Source organism: Lycorma delicatula, chromosome 2 (assembly GCF_047948215.1).
Source record: "Lycorma delicatula isolate Av1 chromosome 2, ASM4794821v1, whole genome shotgun sequence".
Lineage (NCBI taxonomy): Eukaryota > Metazoa > Arthropoda > Insecta > Hemiptera > Fulgoridae > Lycorma > Lycorma delicatula.
The window spans coordinates 15,258,118-15,284,626 of NC_134456.1; the positions used below are offsets into that span (position 1 = coordinate 15,258,118).

At 30.6% G+C, this 26,509-nt stretch overlaps 1 protein-coding gene across 6 annotated transcripts in view; it reads right to left on the bottom strand.

Moving 5' to 3' along the window:
• Positions 1–5,071: 5,071 nt before the first annotated feature.
• LOC142320491 (dynein axonemal heavy chain 1-like) overlaps positions 5,072–26,509 on the bottom strand; it is a 108,341-nt gene continuing 86,903 nt past the window's right edge. For 5 of the 6 annotated variants that reach the window (XM_075358344.1, XM_075358339.1, XM_075358341.1 and 2 more), the window contains 4 exons: positions 24,964–25,215; positions 17,101–17,268; positions 8,706–8,836; positions 5,072–5,414 (listed from right to left, as the gene is read on the bottom strand). In XM_075358344.1, coding sequence (XP_075214459.1) covers positions 25,069–25,215 — 147 coding nt within the window. In that variant the 3' untranslated portion in view covers positions 5,072–5,414; positions 8,706–8,836; positions 17,101–17,268; positions 24,964–25,068. Of the gene's footprint in view, positions 5,415–8,705; positions 8,837–17,085; positions 17,269–24,963; positions 25,216–26,509 lie in introns of all 6 variants that reach the window. The other variant, XM_075358343.1, reaches the window with a different exon arrangement.

Below are 26,509 nucleotides of genomic sequence, written 5' to 3' on the forward strand. Positions count from 1 at the left end.
AAAAAAAAAAAAAAAAAAAAAAAAGGTGCTTAGGACCGCACGGCCGAAGTGAAAACTTGTATGGGATCGCAATCGTTTCGAATTAATATATATATATTACAAGTAGCGTATAACGATTACATTCAATAGCCGCTTTAACCTTTCACCCCTAGAACCAATTTAAACGTGTTTTTTCCACGATTATCCCGTGTTTGTAGTAAAATTTTCCCGCTGGAAGACTGGATTTGCTGCAAAATACATAATAAAACACTGGTTTCAGACGCCCAGAAAATAGTATATTACTATACTTACAGTGTATTAATATACGTTTAATTTTTCTTCTGCGCAACTTATATACAACATTTTTCACCCGATGCCTCAAATTGCCGTTGTAGCCGATTGGTATAACGCGTCTTTCCGCTGTGTTGCTCGTAACACAGTTGGAGTCTTAGGGGGCTAGATTTTTTTTCACTTTAAATATTATTTATTTATTTAATTCAAACCAACCTTTATAATTAATTATTATAAATAATATTTAAAACGAAAATATTAACCAAATTGACGCCCCTGCGTAATTTCAAACATCCAGCTGGGATTAAGGGAATTTCCCACCGGGACTTCCTATTAAATTACATATATACATTTTTAAAAGTACATAAAATTTTGTTTCATTATTAACTTGACTTATTATTTAGTATTTACAATCAGAGGTTAATAATTATTAATAAATCAATATATTTAAATTGAAAAAAAAGGAGATGAAGTCTGATTCGAACCGATATCCCTTCCTCTTGTAAGGTCCAAATATTTCATTAATTAAAATTTTATTGAGCTATAACACTGGAACCGATGAAAATAAGTACAGCTTATAATATATAGTCGAAAAGCTCTCGATAAAATTGATCGTGGATCGTGTTTTATTACCGACATGATTTTTCCATCGTTCCAAATTTGAACGTTTAAAACTCGATAACGAAGGCGTTAACAGAAAAACGGCGTTCACCGTTGTTTTTATCATAAAATTTTAAACCGAAATCACGTATCGTACGTCAACCTTTCTATTTAAAAAATTAAATTTGATTCAATACGGCGGAAAAAATTAAAAGCCCACCGTAATGCCGATTTTTGAACTTTCCTGAACCCCATTTCTTTCTGCGCCCGTACCCGCTTTTTTCGAATTACAATATATTTACACGTTTTTTTTTTTATGAAGGATTCGGCGATTATATTTCTTCTTAGCTTCCGTCGCCCTATTTTGCGCATATACTAACTGCAGAGGCGTGCCTGTGGCACGCCCTCCGCAGCTAGACCCTGTAGACCGGCAATTGCTAGCGCACAGATTTCAGCGTATTTAGCGAAAGATCAGATCTGTAGGTATTACGTCGGGTGAGTGCGATCAAAACAGAGGGCTAAACGAATTAATTTCCGGATAACCGAGATCCGGTCGATCGAGAGTGTACCAGATGAGTTAAACGATTAGCGCTCGACCTGCCGATACTTACGCCGTTTGAATAGTAAAAATCGGACGACCGGTTGCCGAGATATCACGGCGGCACCCCCTCCCCAATTTCCGAACGGCACCCCGGGGGCGCTTGAAAACATTATCGTCTGTCGGGAAACGCTGGGAGGGGATGGGGTTGCGTCGAGGTGAGTTGAGAAAATTTTTCAGAGCGCTAGGACCGACCGTTTTCGAGATATTTGCGATTTTCTTTCAAAAATTCGGATCCTATTAAAAAGTACTACATTTTTCCCAAGCCACGATATATATATATATATATGTGTGTGTGTGTGTGTTCGGTATATAGATATATAATAATAATATAACAATAAATGTTTATAATAATAAAAGCATAGATATATAATAATAATATAACAATAAATGTTTATAATAATAAAAGCAATTGTAAAAATTAAAAAAAAAAGGAAAAATTAAAAATATCTTTTTAAAAGAATTAAATCTGACTAAAGAAAATAATAAATTAAAAAAAAAAGAAATCAAGGTAATTAAATGAAGGATTAAACATAGTTACGAGGGATTTAAATATTAAATCAACTTTGAGAGAGATTTAATTTTTAAATGGATTATGACGTTGTAGAAATAGCAGAGGTATTTAAAAATTAAAAGTTCTCACCTGTCTTATATCGATTTATCCTCCAACGAAAATTTTTAAAATTTAAAGAGTTCTTTAATTCGATTAATCGAAAAAATCGATTTTCAGAGAGGTTTAATTTTTAAATGAATTATGTCGTTGTAGAAATAGTAGACATTTAAAGATAGTAATTTAAAATTTAAAGAGATCTTTAATACGATTAATCCAAACATTCAATTTTCATAGATATTCAATTTTTAAATAGGCACGATTACGTATGTGTATACAGAGTGTTTCTAAAGTACTGGGCTGGCAATATTTTTTCGAATTCTACTTGTAAAACTAAACAAAAAATATCCCAAACGAATAAACCATAGAGCTTTAATTTTTAAATTGCACGATTACGTATGTGTATACAGAATGTTTCTAAAATACTGGGCTGGCAATACTTTTTCGGATTCTACTGGTAAAACTAAACGAAAAATATCCTTAGTTACAGCAATTTCTCCTTTGTTCTCCCCCTGTCCGCCATTTTCTTATTTTTATATAAAACTTTATATCTCGAGATCGGATAGAGGAATAAGATTAATATTTGGTAAGCGTCTCGGTAATAAAGTTTTAAAATCAGGAATTAAATACCTTCCTAAATTACAAAACATCGGCGATGTTTATTTTTCAATCCGTTATATCTCCGTAAATGTTGGTTTTATCTTTGCTAAAATATTACGCCTTTAATTTTGAACAAAATGTCATTTTATTTTTTAAATCGGGTAACAAATAGTCGAGTTACAGGAAAAAATCGACGTTGTAATTTTATGATGTAATTACTACGCGAGTAAATTATTACTTAATTTGATACATACTACAATCGACTGTAAATAAAAACAGTTAATTGAACTGAATGTAAAGTGGAGGATATAAAAATTAGATATCCGTGTTTTAATTACATGTGCTGATGAAACACAGTCGTGCTGTCCCAGATTAAAATAACGGCGAAATTCTCTATGCGCTCCCTCCACACTGTCATTGATTTTGTAAAACGCTTTGATAGCAAATGCACGTTGCACACCACTCCAAGGATCCATGACAACTAAATGGCAGGTTAGGTTAGAGAGACTCACCGGGTTGGTCTAGTGGTGTTCGCGTCTTCCCAAATCAGATGATTTGGAAGCCGAGAGTTCTAGCATTGAAGTCCTAGTAAAGCTAGTTATTTTTACACGGATTTGAATACTAGGTCATGGATATCGGTGTTCTTTGGTGGTTGGGTTTCAATTAACCTCACATCTAAGGAATAGTCGAACTGAGAATGTACAAGACTACACTTCATTTACTCTCATACATATCATCCTCTGAAGTATTATCTAAACGATAGTTTCCGGAGGCTAAACAGGAAAAGAGAGGTTAGGTTAGAGAGGCTGGCGCCACTTATCAAGTGGTAATCGCCCACGGCTACCAACACAACTTTCAAAATTTCCCGTTTCTTTGAATCACCTGTATATATACAAATATATATATTTGTGTAGAGAGAGAGAGAGTGAGGGGGGAGAGAGATAGATAGATAGATAGACAGACAGATAGATATAGAGAAGGGGAGAGGGGGGATAATACGTGAGTAAGCAAGCTCTGTAATATAAATGATTTATTAGAAATAATGAACAAATCTGTTCATCTTTTATCTCACTTTTGGTTTTTTGTCTAAGCGATCTAAGTGTGCGTCCATTATGTTTCAATAAACATGCACGCAATGATATTTGGAATGATTCAAATCCCATATTTGGGGGGGGGGGGGAGTAAAATCCATTTTCCTTTTTATTGTTTCTGTATTGAAACTCCAATACATTCTTGTACTAATTAGATGACTCCACTACGTCACCATAGTTAAGTATTTGGGCAATTTCATGCAGGGAAGAAAGATAATAAGCCTAAATTTTCTTCATTTTTTTGTCAATTATCATTTTAATTTATATATTCAGAATGGATTAACCTTTTTCCATCACGATGATCCGCGGTTGATTAGCGCTCCGTGAAAATATGTTGGTATTTAATTGCCTCCCTTCATAGTCTTATGCTGCTACCCTCTTGTGAAAAAAATTTTTAAAAATTAAGTATATTAAAGAGATTTAACAGATTCTGACAAAAAAAAACCGTTACGATTGGATATTTTTTATGCCTGTAACAACAAAAAATTTGTCAGAAAAGATATTTATAGACCTCAAGTAAAAGTGACGTATTTATGATCACAAGTCCTTTTTTTTTTTTGTGTGCCGTATAACATAATTTATTATGTGTTTCAATACATCGATATATTGCTAATATAATAAGCTATTTTTGTAAATAATAAATAAATCAGTAATCCTCATAGCAATTATAATACACAAGTCATAGACACACGCACAAGCACATTTCTGATAAAAAAATGGTCATATTCTTTCTAGTCTAAATAAAACATTTTACATCGTATAAAAGTCGTTCAAATTGTGTAATAAAACAGATTCCTTTGTGAAAAAAAAAACCGACTTAGATGCCATATAAAATGATTTTGTAACAGCGTTTTAAAACTGACGCCGTGCGTCACCAGTTCCAAGGCTACATGATCGAAAAAGGTTAATAGATTATGAAATTTTGTAAAATTATTTCAGATTATAATTGACCGATGCTAAAAATACTGCTTATAATTCATCAAGAAGGTAGTAAGAAAACGGTCACCGTGGATGCTGTATCTGAAATTTTTACTCGAAGACTACAATAATTTTTTTAACATAATACTTTATTTGAATACTTTAAAATTCTCTTTCTAAGTAGTAGTCTGTTGAGGGCAAAGAAACCTAAAACCACAACGTAACTTTCCTAGCTTTGATGGAAAAAATTATATAAACCATTTTTTTTTCAGAAGTCAATGTGACATTTCAGAATGTTAAATTGCTCCATCGGGTTTCAAAATTTAGTAAAATAACAATTTTTTTTTATCAACTGTTTTAATGGATTTTCAATAAACCACATAATACACTATCCAAAATGTAAACACAATATTCCACTTACTGAATCCAGATACATAATCAGGATCGCATCAAAACTAAAAAAAAATATTAACAAAGCAAAAAAAAAATAAATTTCACAAAAAAGAAACATATATATAAAACTCCACAATAATGATCATAATAATAAAAAATAATAACAATGTAACAAAACAGAACAATACGACGAGGTTACTGTACACATTTATTTAATAATCAGTTCCACGGCTAATAACCTCTTTGCATGTAGGTCGTAACACGATTGTATGTTCAAACTGAGCAGTATAACAACCCTTTATGTCGCACAATGGCGGATACGCTTCAACAATATCTGAAAAAATAAATAAAATTTATAAACAACACAATAACACACTTGCAAAGAAATATTCAACAGGGGAGAGATCAATTTAAAATCTTTCTGTTTTTTAATTCCACAGTCAAACCAGGTTTCAGTTTACATCATCCTCTGAAAAGATTTTTTCACACGCTTTCTTATGAAGGGTGTCTGATTACTTCCATGCACACTACATTACTGAAGTTGTTCTTTGTTCTTAGTTTACCGCATCTCCACTAGAGCATACACCGACTTTCTGGCAGGTACATTCATAAATCTGTTGCTGGCAATCATTTGAGTCGATTGAGTATTTTAATTTGTAAAAAACGAATGAAAGAGAATTATGTGTGGTGATCAATCATTACTTTTTGAAAGTGAAAACCACAAAGAAATTAAAACCGGGGGAGATAATTATTGCGAGTTAGCTTTATCGATTAGAACCGGTTTTGAATATTCTGGATAACGATCTATAGAGATTAAACAGCAAAATATTAAATAAAAATTCATATGATGACTGAGAATAGAAATAGAAACCGATCACAAAGACTAATGACATCTTAAATGATTAAGTACATCATATTTTGGATAAATATCCAAAATAGTTTTCAAGATGGATGCCATAATTATATCACAATCTATCAAAAGTGTCAGCGAGTAAACATTTTAAAACACAGTTTAGAGCTGTTTCAACATATTCAAGAGGAAATTTTGTGCAATTTCATATTGGGAAACACTCGTATATTGCTACTGACCTGCTGAAAACAAACAGTCAAAAACAGCAGTCAAAGTACAGGAATTCATTCCACAGAAGAGAAAAACCATTGACATCAACAGCAAAGATAATCGATGGCCACTATCTTTTGGAATGCTCACGGATCTTAATTGACTTTCTGAAAAAGCTCTCCTAGTTTCTGAAAAAACTAGGCGATCGTGTCATCTTTTCTGTATAGTGTAAATGCGAAAGTAAAGGAAAAAATCTGCTGTGCACACCAGATGACTTCCTCCTTGTACGCCTATTAAATTACATATACATTTTAAATAGTAAGATAATGTTTAAAGTAATGTTTCTTTCTGTCACACTTCATTTCCTTTTTTTACCCTATTTATTTTCAGACAGAAATTCTCTCCTAGGAATAAATACATGACATCTAGTATTTCTTCTAATTTATCTTTGATTTTCTTTTGAAAAGATAACATCACAGGATAATTTTTACATTTTAAGTTTTTCCTTGAATAGTTGTTACTTCAATGTCAAATTTCAATGTATTACTTCTTCTGTACCAGATTTTGAATGATGGACATAGATTGCCCGTACTTTATAAATATTATCTCCTGGTACAAATATCACAGTATTATGATATATTACTGAACTGATATATCACAGAACTGTGATATATTGTCATAATATGGCTGTAGTGTAGAATGCTATTTCTATCGATAAACAAAAAGGAACGATTCATCAGAATGATAATTAGCAGGAAAGTTATTGTCCAACCCAAATAAAAACAGATCATTTTACACGCTTCAAATTACTTCTCTGATACTTTTAATTTCAATCAAAACTTTAAAGTTATAAATATGTATACTGCATAAATAAATTTTTGAAAATTCAAATAATTCATTAACATATTGACCACTCCATAATAAAATTTAATATTATACAAAATATAAATCACCAAAACACAGTATCAGAAAAATTATACTTACCATGTTAATTCCAATAATTGATTTTCACAGGATCCCACATCTTCAGTCGGTATTGAATTCTATTCCACAAAAATTAATTCTTGGAATTAATATTCTAAGTATAACTTATCTAATTATTGTGTTTTGGTTGTTTATATTTCATATATTAAATAATATATAATAAAGGAAAAACGTATAACTTAGCTTTCTACCAAGAGTACAAAATCTAATGATGTTGCTTACCTTATCTTATTGCTCTTTCAATTTTTATCATAAAAGCGCTGTCAAGAGTTTTCCTCATCATCAGTTAATAAAAATGTTTTTGAAAATTACACGTTAAAATTAAAACATTAAAAATTGTTGCATATTGTAAAATATGTAGTCAAGAAATAAAGACAAACGTCAGTTCTTGTATTGTTGTTGCGATGAGTTTAGCGAGTTACTACGTTCTCAGATAAAGACAAAGCAAAGTGTGTTTTATTGATGGCCGAATTAAAATCTGTAATTTTAGTTCAACGTGTGTTTTGACGTGATTTCGGAAGAGATCCACCGCACAAAAATAACATAACGCGTCGGTTCAAACGATTCGAAGAAACCGGATCGGTTAAGAAACAGAAATCAACCGGCAGACCGAGTGTACCGGACGAAACGGGTGAATAATTAGACGATCGGCAATTAGAAGTGCTGGGAAGTCCATCCCCCGTTGAAGCGTCGAATTAGGTATTCCAAAATCAACAGTTCACAAAGTTTTAAGTAAAAAACAAAATTTACATGGTTATAAAATCCAGATACTGCAGGAATTGAAACCCGATAATGGTGTAAAACGTTCCAATTTCGCTGTTCAAATGTCGTACAAGAATGATTGAAAACGAACCATTTTTAGACGATATAATTTTTACAGACGAAGCTACATTCCACGTGAATGGATGTGTTAACAGACACAATCCACAAATACGAAGCTCTGAAAACCCACACGCAATTATCGAGAAACAACGTGATTTGCCTAAAGTTAATGTTTGGTGTGGTGTGATGAAAATCATGTAATAGGGCCTTTCTTCTTTGCCGAAAAAACAGTTAATGGAGTCGTGTACCATGACATGTTAACAGATTATTGCTTTCCTCAGCCGGGTGAACTCGAAAACATTCATCGACTTCATTTCCAACAAGATGGTGCTTCCCCCGCACTTCAATGCACCGGTTATGGACACTTTGAACGAAAGAGATCGATGGATAGGCTGGCAAGGACCCGTACTTTGGCTTCCAGACCTGACACCTTGCGATTTTCTCTTGCGGGGGTACATCTTGCGTTGTTTATACACAAAAAAATTTGCGACCTAAACCGCTTAAAAAACAGGATTAATGAAGCGATGACAACCGTTAACGAAGAAATGTTAACTAATGTTTGGAGAGAAGTCGAGTATAGTTTGGACATTTGTCAAGCGACTAAGGGTGCACATATTGAAATTTATTAATTATGTAAAAAAATGTTTGAGACGACAAATTTGAAAAATAAAAAACAAACTGTAATTTAGTTTTAATTTAAACCATGTTCAAAACTGCACCATTCTTTTATGATAACCCTGTATAAAAAAAAAGAAATACCTTTTTCGCAAAGATATTTAAGTGCCATCTGATATTTAGTACATCCGACTCTGTCCAACCATCTTTTACAAAATGCTAAAGTACCAAAATGAGTATTGATGGTATTCAGTAAACTTCTTGATGATCCCAATCTAGAACAAATAAAAAAAAAGTAACGATAAATAAATTAAGTCCCTAAATACAAAAAATGGAAAAATCAACAAAGTCAATAAACTTAAATATCTTGGGGAAATAATCTAAATCATGGTTTAGAGAAAGAAGCTGAACAAAGAATGAGAAAAAAGAATTTGGCCTACCAACAAAAGATATTTACATAAAAAAGGCATCTCAATAAAAACCGATATCAGGCATTGCAATATAATAATCAAGCTGGAAGGCCTAAAACACATAAGAACATACCTTTAGTTTGAAATCAGGTGAAATAAATCCAATATTAATAAAGAAAGGAAAATCTTGGGACCAATAAAAATAGATGAAAACAAATATTTAGAAGTAATAAATATGAGTATTTACACGTATTTATGCATTTACAAATACAATCAAACTGAGAAAACATCAGATTCCATCAGAAAAAAAGAACCAAATTCTTTGGCCACTTAATAAGAACGAATAGCAGGTTCACAAAACAAATCTTCAATCATATTTACAACAAAAAGAACAGAATTCAATAAACTTCAGTGCAAAAAGGCCTAAAAGAAATGAAAAAACCTGAAGAAATAGTATAAGATTACGATCAGAAAACTGTTACAATATTTCGAGGATTTCCAAGAGGAAAAAAGAAAACGTCTGATCAGAAAAAAGAATGCAAAATGTTGCTTCATGTGGTTGTCGGCCAAATTCATTAAAAAAAAGAAGTTAAATAAATAAATAAAAATATGCAAAACTATAAAATGAAATAAAGAATAACATAAATTTTCTTAATTTATTGGAACAACAGAATTAAGTTGTTTTTAACAGAATTTAAATTCTGATAAAAGACATATACAAACAATGAAATTAATTTCACAAGAACTACCGGTGAAATATACAAATAGATATTTTATTCTGATGTTTACATAATAATATATTATTTAGCTCACATTAGGAATGAGTATACGAGATCCGTTCAGAAAATAACCAACCATTTTAATTATGCGCCAACAGATATTTAGTGACTGTGGTTGGCAGCATTGTTATTCTGCATAACCTCCTCTGCAACCACATGTTCTTGGATTATTGGTGTCTCATTTAATTTTCACGTTATTATTATTTGAGTGCAACGTGTTTAAGTGTTAGTAAAACGATTTTTGTAATGTGCAATTTTTGGGAGCAATGGATACAATATAAAATTTTGCATGAAACTGGGGAAAACTTTTACAGAAAAGTTTCAACTTTCGAAACAAGCTTACAGAGATGACACTTTGGGTGTACACAATGTTACGAACAGTTTTCACGATTAAAAATGGTCATCAGTCAATTGAAGGTGGTCATCGACCAAGAAGGCCTTGGACTTCAACTGATGATGACACCTGCATTCAGAAAATCAACTACCTGGTGCGTGCAAATCGCCGATTGACTGTCAGAGAACTTGCACAAGAGGTTAAAGCATCTTGATTGGATAATGCCATAACATTATGAGTGAAAAATTTAACACCCATCGAGTTGCAGTACAGTTTGTTCATTTGATGACAACAAAAAAGGACATCGAGTAGATGTTTGGCAGCAACTTCTTGAACAAGCAGATGACGATGAAATATTCATGCAATGGATCATAACAGGAGATGAAAGCTGGGTTTACAGCTACGATATTGAGACAAAAAGTTCAATCATCACAATGGATTGACAAAGAATCTCCACGCCCTAAGAAAGCATGTCAATTTCGATCCAATGTCAAAGTAATGCTCTCTGTTTTTTTGATTTTAACGGAACTGTGCATTTTGAATTCTTGCCTCAAGGTGAAACAGTGAACCGGGCATGGGCATACTATCAAAGTGTTTTACAATGGTTACGTGAAAAAAATCCGCAGAAAGGGACCAGAGCTGTGGTAAGACAACTCATGGTTCCTTCAACACAATGCGCGCCCGCACACTCAGTTTTGTGCCAAAAATCAGACAACTGTCCTCCATCTGCCTCCCTGCTGGTCAAATTATTTTTCTCTTATTTCTGAAATTAAAATCGGCGAAAGGTTTAAGACTATTGATGACATTACAGCAAATTCGTCATGGACCTTAAAGGCCAATTAAAATGAAGCTATCCAGAACTGCTTGGCGAAGTGGAAACACCGCTGGAAAAAGTGTATTAGTAAGAGAGATGAATACTTTGAAGAAGACAAAAACCAATCATCTGTAAAATTAATAATAAAGATTAAAAACATTAAATTGGGTTACTTTCTGAACAGACCTCGTAGAAATACTACTCCACAGATAAAAAAAGAAACCTTGATTTATTCGGCATTTGCTTGATATATATATATATCTTTATATATATAAAAATGTTAAGTTCATTTGTGTACGCTTCAAAAACTCAAAATGTTCTGCACCGATTGAGCTCAAATTTTATCACAATATATAACCCACATCAAAGATTGTTTTCATCTATTTTTAATTTGGAAATGTAAACAAAGGAAAACCAATCAGATCAATGCAAGATGGCCGATGTCAAACACAACGACCAATCACAAAGAGCCCGCATGGTCGTTGCCAATGTAAACAAAATCACAACTGATTAAGTATCAAATTTCTTTGAATTATTGTTTTAGCTGTTAAATAAAGCTAAAACATCAGTATTTTATTAAAAAAAAAAAAAACACCAAAACAAAAAGAAAAAGCCACCAAGAAGGATGACTTACAGTAAATAAATTAAAACGCCCAACTTTCTTCATCCTGTATGGGAAAAGATCTGCGTCCGTATTGAATACTCAAAAAATACTTATCATTTTTCAACTCAAGTCACATTCTCAAACTGATTAGTTGATTTCATTACATTACTATTTCTCTTCAATTGTGCATTTGGGCAATTTCATTTAGTTCTGAGGGCCAGTATAAAATATCTATTATAAATATCTGATTTTTTTGCTTGATTCTGATTACATATCATTGATGTTTATTAATTTTGGTTACAATGTATGGGTTTACAACTGCCATGGGTCATTCCATACTTCAAACTTTTACTCAAAGAGTACAATGATTTACTTACATAATTCTTTACTTGCATGCTTGCATTCTCTAATGTTCTATTTAATTTTCTCAGGAAAGTTATGAAGCTCTGCTAGCTTTTTTTAAAGATTCTCATATCTCCAATTTTCATTTTAGATCATCAATATAATTTTTACTTTTTTTTACACTACCGATTCTATTTTAATCAATCTTCCTCTCATAATTTGTCTCAGCCAGTTTTTTCTGAATTGCTTTGAATGAGTTTCTACTCTTGTTAATTCTTCACGTTACCTTTTCATTTTGTCTGCCCATTTGTTAATTTTCTTTTCACCTCTTCCTGGCCCATATTAAAATCGTTCAATTTTTTTTCTTAGTGTCCATATTTCACATCCATTTAGAAGTACATTTCTTCTTATTTTGAAATGTTAACTCCATTTTATGGTGTGATAACCATTTCTTTCTATCAAATGCTTTAGGCACTACTATTCTTTGATTCGTTCTCTCTTTTTTCCTTTTTTCACTGTTGTAATTTTCTATTAACAGTATATGTATGTTTTATTTATTCAATTTACCATTTTTTGTCCTGAGATTCATCGTCTTATTATTGCCTTTTATTTTTCATTAATTTTCTTTTCTCGATATTATTTTTATTCCTTATTATATTATAAATCTTGTAATTTTAAAATCATGTGTTTGAATATTTTTGATCATATCTTTAACAATGTGTGTATCAAATAAAATCTGTTACAGGCAGTACTATTTCTTACTCTTTTTCATTTGTTAAACCATTCAGTTTGAGCTGCTTTTTTCCTTTGTCAAACCACTTGGTTTGAGCATCCTTTACTCTTATTACTTTCTTATTCGGGTATAATCTGTAAATAATCTTCACAACAGTTCTGTTTTTTCGGTGTGAAATGCTTTAATAAAATTCTAAGCTTGTCACCATTTTTAAATACATAACATTATTATGCTTATGTACATTCCCTTCTTAAGTGTATCATCCCTTGAGTCTTTCTCAAAAGGTAGAACAAGTTTTCAAAATACAAAAATTGGCTGTTTGGTGCCCATAAATCTTTGAATTATGTAGACTGTATTTTGTAAAATGGTAATTTATCTGTTTTTTTACGTTCATGAATGTGCAATTTTTGCTAAAAAGAATAGTCGTAGCTGGGAAAGTCATGCAACACTTTGCCATCTTTTATATATATACTAGCTGTACCCGCCACGCTTCGCTGTGGCACATTGTGGTTGCATGGATGAGAAATGAGAAACAAAAAAAGCATACGTTTCCTAGAAGTTAAATTTTGCAATACTTGTGGATATACAATATTTTTTTGTTTTTCCACTGTCTGCGTAGATATAAAGGTTATCTGGTTTGCCGACTCAAGAACACGCACATACAGTTGTCCATGTGAGAAGCAATCCGCATCTAAATTTAAACCACACAATTCTAAAGATTGACCTTGAGCTTTATTGATTGTGATTGCAAATGCCAATCGAATTGGGAATTGCAATCTTTTAAATTCAAATGGTGTATCGGTCGGGATCATGGGTATTTGAGGAATGAGGACATCTTCACCTTTGAAAGGTCCCGTTAAAATCGTTGCTTCCACTACGTTATTCATCAATTTCTTAACTGCAAGTCGCGTGCCGTTGCAGAGTTTTGGCTGATTAATATTCCGCAACAGGATAATTGGTACACCTATTTTCAATTTTAATATGTGTGGTGGCATCCCTGGCAGATCAAGTGAGTTTAAAAGTTCCGTTAGATAATTAACTACTTCATCTGCTTCCACAACGATGTCTATCGACTTATATGCAATTTCCTCACTTTGAATGCTGGATTGAAAAACATTATTAAGTTGATAGACATCTTTATTCTTTGCGGCAAGGATAGCTCGTTCACTGAGCCGATCGTGATTTCTATGATTAGTTTGAATATCAGGAAATACTTTTTCGATCAGTTCTTCTTTCGATGTTACTAAATTACAAAAATTATCAGGAAATGATATTCGTCTAGACGTCTCATCGACTGGCAGTTGTCCGTTTCCAATGCCCAGTAACTGTCGTGAGAATACCTCAGCTGATGGATCGTTCTGCAACTGGACACGCATATTCGTTGTTGACTGCAATGTACATACGTGTCGCCACAGTGTTGAATATTTCAGGCAAGCATTTATTTCGTCTACTGGTGTCGATCGAGAAATTACAGGCAATCTTTGCCTAAAATCTCCTGTGAGCAATATCAAAGCATTCCCGAACGGTTGAACGATTCCACACAAATCTCGTAACGATCAAGAGCTTTAAGCGATTTTTTATGTGCCATCGTGCATTCATCCCAAACAGTGAGTTTACATTTTTGTAATACTTTTCCCATACAGGATGCTTTGGAAATATTGCATGCAGGAGTCTCGATGATTTGCATGTTTAATGGCAACTTCAGAGCTGAATGCGCAGTCCTTCCACCTGGTAACAATGTTGCAGCTATTCCAGACGAAGCAAGAGCTAAGGCTATGCCATTTTTTGATCGAACCATTGCTAGAATCAATCTAATGAGGAATGATTTCCCAGTTCCTCCTGGCGCATCCAAGAAGAAGGTCCCCCCAGCTCCGTCATTTATCATTTGCATTATGCGATCGTAAATGCCTATCTGTTCACGCGTTAATTTGGGAATGTTTGATCGGACATATGACTGAAGATCACCGATGTTGTAACTCTGTTCACGGCGTAAATCCACATCAAATGAAGCAATCTCAGCTCGGGTGGGTGCTGGCATTCCCATTGACTAAGAACTTTATTTGCATTAGCTAAGCACTTGTCTTCAATATTTATCAATGCTTTGTTGTAAGTGCCTTCTGTAAATTCAGACAAAAGTGAATATTTAACCTAACAAAGGATTTTTTGGTCATTATGTAGGGATATTATTTTCTGTGTATTAGGTTATTTTGACTTTTTTTGTTTGCATAGTCCTTAGTCTATCTGGGCTATAAGAAAGTTGGGCGTTTTAATTTATTTACTGTAAGTCATCCTTCTTGGTGGCTTTTTCTTTTTGTTTTGGTGTTTTTTTTTTTTTTAATAAAATACTGATGTTTCAGCTTTATTTAACAGCTAAAACAATAATTCAAAGAAATTTGATACTTAATCAGTTGTGATTTTGTTTACATTGGCAACGACCATGCGGGCTTTTGTGATTGGTCGTTGTGTTTGACATCGGCCATCTTGCATTGATCTGATTGGTTTTCCTTTGTTTACATTTCCAAATTAAAAATAGATGAAAACAATCTTTGATGTGGGTTATATATTGTGATAAAATTTGAGCTCAATCGTGCAGAACATTTTCAGTTTTTGAAGCGTACACAAATGAACTTAACATTTTTATATATATAAAGATATATATATATATATCAAGCAAATGCCGAATAAATCAAGGTTTCTTTTTTTATCTGTGGAGTAGTATTTCTACGAGGTCTGTTCAGAAAGTAACCCAATTTAATGTTTTTAATCTTTATTATTAATTTTACAGATGATTGGTTTTTGTCTTCTTCAAAGTATTCATCTCTCTTACTAATACACTTTTTCCAGCGGTGTTTCCACTTCGCCAAGCAGTTCTGGATAGCTTCATTTTAATTGGCCTTTAAGGTCCATGACGAATTTGCTGTAATGTCATCAATAGTCTTAAACCTTTCGCCGATTTTAATTTCAGAAATAAGAGAAAAATAATTTGACCAGCAGGGAGGCAGATGGAGGACAGTTGTCTGATTTTTGGCACAAAACTGAGTGTGCGGGCGCGCATTGTGTTGAAGGAACCATGAGTTGTCTTACCACAGCTCTGGTCCCTTTCTGCGGATTTTTTTCACGTAACCATTGTAAAACACTTTGATAGTATGCCCATGCCCGGTTCACTGTTTCACCTTGAGGCAAGAATTCAAAATGCACAGTTCCGTTAAAATCAAAAAAACAGAGAGCATTACTTTGACATTGGATCGAAATTGACATGCTTTCTTAGGGCGTGGAGATTCTTTGTCAATCCATTGTGATGATTGAACTTTTTGTCTCAATATCGTAGCTGTAAACCCAGCTTTCATCTCCTGTTATGATCCATTGCATGAATATTTCATCGTCATCTGCTTGTTCAAGAAGTTGCTGCCAAACATCTACTCGATGTCCTTTTTTGTTGTCATCAAATGAACAAACTGTACTGCAACTCGATGGGTGTTAAATTTTTCACTCATAATGTTATGGCATTATCCAATCAAGATGCTTTAACCTCTTGTGCAAGTTCTCTGACAGTCAATCGGCGATTTGCACGCACCAGGTAGTTGATTTTCTGAATGCAGGTGTCATCATCAGTTGAAGTCCAAGGCCTTCTTGGTCGATGACCACCTTCAATTGACTGATGACCATTTTTAATCGTGAAAACTGTTCGTAACATTGTGTACACCCAAAGTGTCATCTCTGTAAGCTTGTTTCGAAAGTTGAAACTTTTCTGTAAAAGTTTTCCCCAGTTTCATGCAAAATTTTATATTGTATCCATTGCTCCCAAAAATTGCACATTACAAAAATTGTTTTACTAACACTTAAACACGTTGCACTCAAATAATAATAACGTGAAAATTAAATGAGACACCAATAATCCAAGAACATGTGGTTGCAGAGGTGGAATAAGCATGTCACATTAAAGCTTAATATTGTCATGGAAACCATTAGTGTGAGACAAACTATGAAGTATTACTATATTATATAAACTGTGTGTTGGGACACTAAATATTCATATGGATTCCTTATATCATCTGGTAATGCTTCCCTATGTTCATTAGATAACCAACTGCCATATGACAATTCATATCATTCTTATTGAATGTGTTTACTTATAAGGCATTACATCATGATATTATGGATTCTAAATAGCACACTGACTCAGTGATAATATTTCAAATAATGATGTGACTAAAATTTATATATCTTTTAGATTCCTTGAATGAACAATGTATGTGGTTATTTGTCTTTATAAAACATATCTCACAATCTGCAATTATATTTTTGTTATATTATTTGTAATTGGGAAAAGAGTTATGTAAAACATTGAAAGTTTTAAGTAATACTTAAATATTTATATAAAATAAAATTTAAATAAATATTATTTATGATTATATATATATTACTTATTTCAGTTGCCAGAAGGTACACTAGTACATTTGTAGGTACACATACACTAGTCGATTATGTGGGATATATTAGATCATTACCTGTAAATGACTCACCCAGTTTGTTTGGTTTACATCCAAATGCTGATATAACATGTGCTCAATCAGAAACTTTTTCATGTCTAAGTGTTTTATTATCACTGCAGCCACGTAGTGTAGGTTCTGCAGCAGCCAGTCAAGAAGATGTCACCTTCCACTTGGCAGAAAATATTATCAGTCAGGTTCCTAAACCAAAAGGAAAAGAAGCCATTGAACAAATACAAAACAAGTATGAAATTCAAACTAATTTTTATCTACTTATATTTATGTTAGCTAGATAAATAGTGTTTATTATATTTTTATATTTTATATTTATTATATCAACACATTTAATCATAAAATTTCAGATCACTCTGCTAATAAGGAGCAATAGGTGTTTTTAATAAATCATTATATTAATTTTCAGTAATCTTATTAAAATAATTCTCTGAGAATACTTTTACAGAAGAAATTTAAAAAAAAAGTTGTTTACAAATTTATATTTATTAACTTGGATGCTTTGTTAATAGAGTAAAATTAATGAAATCAGAGTCATTTAAAAAACTTTTAGTTTTTTAAACTAAGCTAACTTATTATATATTATACTTATTATTATATAACTTATTATATTAATAGCATTCTGATGAAGAAAATACAGATCACTCCAAATTATAAAAATACTAATTCTTTTATATTTTCATAATCCATTTATAATTAAAATAATTTTATTTCCTTAAAAATGTATCATTTTTATCTAATTTATTAAATATAAAGTATAACACTATATTTTTATGTGATTTGTGTATAATATATACCTACTTTGATTTATTTTGTAATGTTTAATTATAGAAAATTAATATTTGGTTGAAATTTTTTTTGAAAATTATTTGCCACCACTATCAAGTAATTTGTAACTGCAATTTATTGCAATTACTATTAAATGAATCATTAAGTATTTATGTTTTTTTAAAAGCAGAGCATTTATTGCTTCAAATTTAGTTGGTTATTGCCTTAGACTGTAAATATTTACAGACTGTAATTTATATTACTACAAAATGTACTTGATTCACTCCTTCATGTGAACAATCATTAGAATGTAAACAAAAACTTTCTTTTTGAGTTTATTGATAAATATGATTCCGATTTCACAAAGAACTAATTCTTGCATTTCTACTTTAACTATTTATGTCAAAAGATCTGCAAATCGATACAATTTTTTTAAAAGACCCACTGTAACTGAAATAATCACTGAGATGAACTCAAATTTTCTGTGAGTGCGGTATAAGTCCATATTTTAATATTTATTGTCTACATATTATACTGATTTTTTTTTTGTCAGTGTTATGATACTAAAAAATTGATATATATATGTAAAACAAATAAAATGAATCGTATTTTTTCATGAGATATTTCTATCTCATGGATCTCAATATATGAGATGTTTCTTGTTATTTAAATGAGTTGTTAAAAATATAATGAGCAAACTTTAGTTTCGTATATGTTATGTCTTTTATGAGCTTGGTTACCAGATTATATCAACTAAAATTTCAAGTGCCTACTCTCATTAACCACTCTATCATGACAGAGATGCTTATAAGATAATCTGTGGTTTTGTACTCCAGCTATAACTTAAAGAACTATAAATAGAAAGACTTCTATTTAAAATGGAAAAATTGGAAACAACTGTTTATCAGTTTCAAAATTTTAAAAATATTTTTACCTGTTGTTATACGGTGGATAAGAGTGTACATCTATTCAGAAAATAACTGAACATTTTTAATTACGCGCCAACAGAAATATTCAGTGATGTACAATTGGCAGCATTATGTTCTGCATAACTTCCTTTCTAACCACATGTTCTTGAATTGTTGGTATTTCGTCAAGTTTTCATGTTATTGTCATTTAAGTGTAATGTGTTTAAGTATTAGTAGCGATTTTTGTAATGTGCAATTTTTGGATGCTTGAACTTTTCTCTCAATGTATAGCCATAAACTCAGTTTTCGTCTCCCTATATGATCCTTTGCATGAATGTTTCATCATTATTGACTTGTTCAAGAAGTTGCCGATAAATACTCACTCGATGTTCTTTCTGCTGTTAGTTTAATAATCATTTCATCAAACGGGGAACAAACTTTGCTTCAACTTGATGCATGTTCAATTTTTCAGTCAAAATGTCAGGGTATTATCTAATTGAGATGCTAATCTCATCTGCATGTTCTCTGACAGTCAATTTGAGATTTGCACACACCAGATTGTTGATTTTTTGAATGCGGGTGTCATCAGTTGAAGTCAAGGCCTTCCTGGAGGAGGGTCATCTTCAATGGACTGATGATCACTTTTAAGTCGTGAAAACTATTCGTAACATTGCACATGACCCAGAGGATCATCTCTGTAAGCTTGTTTCAAAAGTTGAAATGCTTCACGCAAAATTTTACGTTGTATCATCATTTCTCCTGAAAATCGAACATTATGAAAATCGCTACTAACACTTGAATATATTGCACGCAAATAACAATAACATGAAAACTAAAAATCAACAATCCAAGAAATGTGGTTACAGAGGAGGTTATGAGGAACACAATGTTGCCATCCATACTTCATTGAATATCTTCATTGGTGCGTAATTAAAAATGTTTGGTTATTTTCTGAACAAACCTCATATATCATTTAAAATAGTTTTTTTTTTTTTAAATTTAAACCACTCAATTACAATCAGAATAGTGTATCAGAATGTGTACATACATTAGTGATGTTGAACCTCTGTATAATAAGGAAAATAAATAAATACATATAAATTGAAAACAGCCAGTTATTAGTTAGTCCAGGACAAACTACTTCCAGCAAAACCATACCACTACTTCTAAAATACTACTACTACTAAATAAAATTAAGTGGTACATTCAAGTATACAAGTAAAAAAATTACTCTACTCTTCCAGTAAAATTTTACAATACATGATCCTAGATGACTCTATCTCCCTACCCCCTGGAATAATTTTAACCAAAATTAAATGGGATCAATGATCCATATTCAGAAGTCAATCTACAAAATTTCATAAATATTATTTAATTCAGTCTAAAGTTATTAGAAAAACAATAACTGATGGATACAAAATTGGGCTGTTATCCTTTCCCCTAAATGAAATTGCTTGAATACACAACCAACACACATATTAGTGTAATGGAATCATCTAATTAGAACAAGAATGTAATTTTGAATCCAAAAATGACAAAAGAGAAAAACATTTTTTCGCCTCTGCCCCTTTAATGGGGGTTTGAATAAGATCAGGTATCTTAGATACTTAAGAGACATTTAAATTATATGAAAAAAATTATCTATCTTTTCAGTAAAATTTTGAGTTAGAGACCCATAAGGTTTATATTTCCAACTTAACAGATTGTGAGCAAAATTCAATGGCATCAATGCTGCTATACAGAAAATGTGCCTCATCCAAGGCACAATTGATAATAAATTAGGTAAGTGTAGCAGTACTGTTATGACCAACTGACAAAGAAAAGAACTGCTAAAATTTTACACACAAAGAAACAAGGGCAGCAAAGAGTAGCATTAAAATATGACAACAAAAAAATTAATACTTAACTTTATTAAAGAATAATTTATTGATTATCATTATAGCAGTAGAATTATTATAACTATTAATTAGAAAAAAATGCTTTTTCCCTAAAAAAAGGTAAAAAACAAAGCCTTTTTCTTTAATGTTAAATACAATTATCTTTTAATTGCATATTTTTGTATGTTTGAACATTATTCTCTGTATATGTTGAGTGTTTCAAAAATTTTCAGGTTGCAATTATGTTGTTTAATTAATAAAATTCTAGATCAGCTGTTCAATTATTATTCTCTCAATGTCTAATGTTAATTTATTAATAATGGTGTAACATAAAGGTTTAGAAAAACATGAAAATTTTTAATGGCTGAATTATAAAAAAATAATTACAAATTTATAAAAAATATTTTAAAATAAACAGATTTTATAAACTGACTGGCAATTCGTTAACTATTTAATGACAATCAACTGCAGCCAAGACCAAACTTTGCAAGAAGTAGCAGTTTAATGTGTTTACCTTAGGCAGCTGTATATAATATCTTATCTAATAGTGTGTCTTGAATATACAATAACGGACATAACAACAAAAAAAATATTTAAAAATAGTTCCTCTTTCCGAGTATACCAGTATCACACATGACAAATAGCTTCTGCGAGTGGTGTTGGACTAGTGACAGTGAATGGTAATTTAAAACAATTTAAAGAAATTGGTTTTCTAAAGAAATTGGTTTTCTCACCTCAAAGGAAAGGTAAATGTGGCTGTAAAAGAAAAACTAATCCAACAGAAAATTGGTTATTAGTAAGAAAAATAAAAATTGATCCAAAATTGCCTGCTGTGGACTTAAATCGAGAACTAGTTGTCAGTGGAACAGATTTACAAGTGACAACTTAGACACCAATTTCTTGCAGCTGGAAGAAAAGCTCGTAGCCAGCTAAAAAACAGTTTTTAACACCAGCAACTTGAAAAAAAAAAGACTCTTGTGGATCAAAGAAGACTACAAATGTTTTCAGATGAGTCACATTTTTATGATCAGAGAAAAACGGTTCCATATGTTAGAACATCAGATAGCATCACTGGCTCATATCCAACAATCAGTTAAACATCGCCAGAAAAAAATTTTTGGGTTGTTTCAAATTTGAAGGCCCACAGCAGTAGATGAACCAGCAGTGGATATATAAGATTCTGAAGGAAAGTCTTATGAAATACCTTCAAAACAAATTTAAACAAAACAATGGAGTGTTTCAACAAGATTTGCGCCGTGCCATACTGCCAAAAAAGTGGATAAACATTTTGAAGAATGAAATTAAAAGTTCTTCCACAGCCACTTAACTCCCCAAACTTAAATCCAATTGAAAATCCTTGGGCAATTGTCAAAGAATGACTCTCAAAAATGGATTGTCACAAAAATCAATTTCATTAAAGCAATATTGTTGGTATCGTTAAATAATGAAGAAATTAAAAAAAAATGTGTTGTACACTTGAACTGATGCTAAATCGTGTATGTGAAGTGATTAAGAATTAAGGACATATGAATTACTAGATATTTATAAATTGTAATTGTTCATGTAAATATCTTTTATCTAAATAAAGTTACTTTTTATTAAATAACATCTGTAATCAGATTAATTTTCATGCTACTGTAGCAAGTTAACAAATTAAAAAATGTAAAAGTTAAAAATTCAAAAAAACAAATAATATGCAGAAAAACAAAGTATTTTTAACTGAACAATGAAATTGAAACTAACTATTATTAAAATATTTTTTATAACCACGATTGTAAAATAATTCTCTTTTTCTTTTGGCTTGATAATATTGCAACATAAGCTTGAAGCTTGTGTGTGGAATATGGAAATTTTGAAACATATGAAAAATTCCATGCCTGACCGGGATAATATTATTTGTTAATAAGAGATGGAAAAATTTCACTCTTCTTTTGATTATATTTTTTTAGATCTTGCTGCATTTTATTTTTTCTTTTTCTCTTCTTTCCATTGCTTCCAGTACTTTCTAATTCTTTCCAAGAGTGCTTGTTTTTGCTCTTCTATAAATTTTCTAGAGGCGTTCTTTAGTTTTTCTTGTTCATTTAGTTAGAAAAACTCAGTTGTTTTACAAATTCTAATCTACCTTTTATTATTTTTTTCAAATCTTTATTTAGTTTTTCTAGGTCTTGGTTTACTTCCTGATGCCAGCTATTTTTTTTTCTGTAAAAGTTAAATAATTGTTTCGTAAATCTATTGTCACTCATTCTATAAATATGGCCAAAAACCTCATTCTTCTTTTCTGTATTTCCATTTATAAATCTTTTATTTCTCGGTAAATTTCTTTGTTAAATTTTAGCCTATAACCTTCATTAGTTCTTTTGGGTTCAAAAATATTCCTTAAGATTCTTCTTTTTTCTTATAAAAGATTTCTTACATTAAACTTTCCAATCACTTGCATATAAGGCTTCTGGACAAATTACTGTTTTTTTAGTATCACAATTTGGATTTATAGCTTAAAGATTTCTTATTATAAATATCCACTGTCAGTCTATAAGTTGTTTCAATTTTACGAATTCTACTTTTCTTTCTTTTCAAGTACAGTCGGTGTGTTACTATCTCCCAAAGATACCTAAATTTGCCTACTTCGTGTATTTTTTGTCTCTTTTCGAAGATTACTTCATCTACATAGTTCTTATCATAGGTTATAAATTCTGTTTTTTCTTAAGATGTATCTAAACTGATTTTTTTTTCTTTTTTTTTTACTCTTTTTAATAAAAATAAATAAAAAAAATTTCATTCAGTTTGTTGCTCGATTCCTTTTTAAATTTCACTAACATACTATTATTTTACTGCTAAAAGTAGGTCAAAAAAGATTAAACAGATGGATCATTAATGAAAATGAAGACCTATTCACATTTTAAAAATACATTGGTAAATAGATGATTGACCACTTTTTACATAACATTAATACTGTGAATGAAGAAATTTTTAAAAGGGATTTTATTGTATATTTTCTCTTAATACCATCATTACTTGGGTTAAATCAGGTATTGTCACTATTGCAAAACATTCAAAATTCTAAATAGAACAGTGAAATAATTTATTCTGTAGTTTCATTTTTTTTAGAGTTAACTCTTTTATTACATATCTCTATACCCATACAGCCTCATGACATCAAAGTGTTTTTACATCAAATTTGTTAAAGAACTTTTTGTAAAAAATTATATATTCGTGTATTATGCAGGTCATACTTGGTCACAGTGGCTTACACTGTTTCTCCCCATTCCATTTCTTATTTTTATAAAAAAGTAGTAAAAAAATAAGACTTATTCCTGTATTGCTGAGAGCCTTAGCATATGATTTGTAGTGTACTACAAATTTCTTCGAGTTCCTTTTTAAGTTTTTGAAATATAAAAATATTTTATCTAAATTTTCTAGTATTAGATAATTATCAAAATTATCTAATACAAATAATTATAAAAATAAACTTTCCATTTTTAATAAGAGAGTCAATTTTACACTGAGATTGTTAAATTATTCTTTTAGTTTGAATAAATAATGATAATAATAAAAAAAGTGCCTTTTTTGTTTGAAAAAGATTAAAAAAATAAAAATTGAAAAAATTAGAATTATTTTATAAAATGTTATAAAGGAAACAGTGTTATTTTCTAGCCTTTTATTTCATTATATATCATTATTTATTATTTTATTCATATTTTACTACTTTCTCGCTACTTCTAATGTTTACATTTCTTGTCATTAGCTTTTTTCATGTAAAATATATTTTTTTTATAACTATGTAAACATTTTTAATAAAAAAACAATTTAATGTATAATAAATTTAAAACTAATAAATAATATAAATTTCAAAATTATATTAAGATGTAAAATGTAACAAGTTTTAATTCTTTTAAAATTTTAACTTTTTTAGTCAATGCTAAATTAAATTTTATTTATGCTTAGTTCAGAATAGTTATTACAGTAAATTTTTACTATTAATTTTGTGATTAGTAATATTAGTTATTAATTTCAAATTAGTAAAAGTTTTTATTTAAAATTACTTTTCCCCAAATGAACAAATATCTCTTGAAATAGAAGTTCTCTTTAAACATTCTCTTGAGAACAGAAGTTTGTACTTTTCTTCTTTTTAATGAAACTCCTGTATTACAGTTGTCCAGTTTTTACAAAAATGTGAATCCATCACTCTGTTTTTCTATTTGGAATCAATATTCTCCTTAATTATTTAAGTTATTCATTTATTTTATTAAACACCATTTTGTAAAGAGTTGTATATTAATAACAATAAACTAAAAGTAATTTTAATTAAGATTTAAAAAAAAAATTAAAATTACCTTAAATGGAACATCAGAATATTCTGTTAAGAACATATGAAGCTGTGATATACATATACGTAAATCACCATCTGTAAATTCATACGGTATGTTAAATCCAAGAGGTCAAAACTTACGCCTTTCAAGACAAACACCATGGAACAGAGATAATGAAAATAACAGCCATTTAAATTCAGATACTTTTGGTTTTTCAGAAGATATGAAATCAGAATACTCAACAACTTGACCAGTAAATGCGCGTAGCATGTTTGCCTTTATTTAGAAAAAAAAAACATAAATAAATATAAGTAAGAATTTCTTTAATATTAATCTATTTATAATCATAATTAAATTATAATTAGGATCCATGTCTGTCACTAGATACAATTATCACTCCATTTCCTGATTCTGAGATCTATCTAAATGTTCTTTACATCCTTTTCTCGCTTATATATTATTATCATTTTTCATAATTTTTTAAAATGGTATTTTGCAGTTTTGCAGTTACCGGTTTATGTTTTATACAGAACTGAAAAAACCTTTATAGTTTCCTTTGCAGTTTCTCGGTCGATCAACTTTCCTTACCTTCTTTCATTAATATAGTAGTTGGGTTTATTATTATTATTATGTCAGTATTATTATTAACCTGTTATTATTAAAACAGTATAATAAGGTGGCACAGTCTCAACGCTTGCCTTTCAGTAAAAAAAAGAAGTAAACAGATAAAGGTCCAGTGAGGTTTGTAAATTTTAATATATCTCAGATAGTGTCTTCTGACCACAATTCTGTCATCGGTTTTTAATCTCACTTCTTGGTCTCACAATCCAGAGATATAAATCCAAATGATTAAAAATTGACATAAAGTGTATTTTGACAACTTACTATCGCTTTTGTATGGCTTCTTTCCACGATCACCTAATTAAATGCAAGTGTTATTGCATCTGAACAGCAATAAACATTTAAATAAGTGAATGGAATAGTGCATGTAAATCATTTATAACAATGTCTTATAAATTTTCCAAAGAAATCTGGCGAATCTTTTCGTCAGACTTCACGCATATTGAAGCACTTGTGAACCTATTTTTATATGGACTTCTTCTCTATTTTCATCAGTAGAACATGTCCTGAAAGTCTGTTACATCCTTCATGAATCATTCTGAATATTATACAGATATAGTGTTTAAGTGAATCAATAATACTTTAAGCAATGGTACAACACTGATACAATCCATTGCTAAATACTTGCTAAATTAATTGCAATAAATGCTTTTATAAACACAAGCCAGCTATTCATCATCTCATTTGGTACAATTTAATATAGTAATGATAAACAAATGATAATAAATCTAATTTTAATAGTAAATAGGAAGATAATATTAATAGTAGGTAATAGTGCTACAGAACAGACATAAATAATAAAGTTCTTATATAAAATAGTTTATCATCATAACCTCTCTTCAAATGACTATATACAATTATATTTTTAAAAAATAGGCTAAAATATTTTTATTCTAGGAATAATTATCTAGGTTTGGTAATGATAAACTGATTAGAGAAGTTTATTATG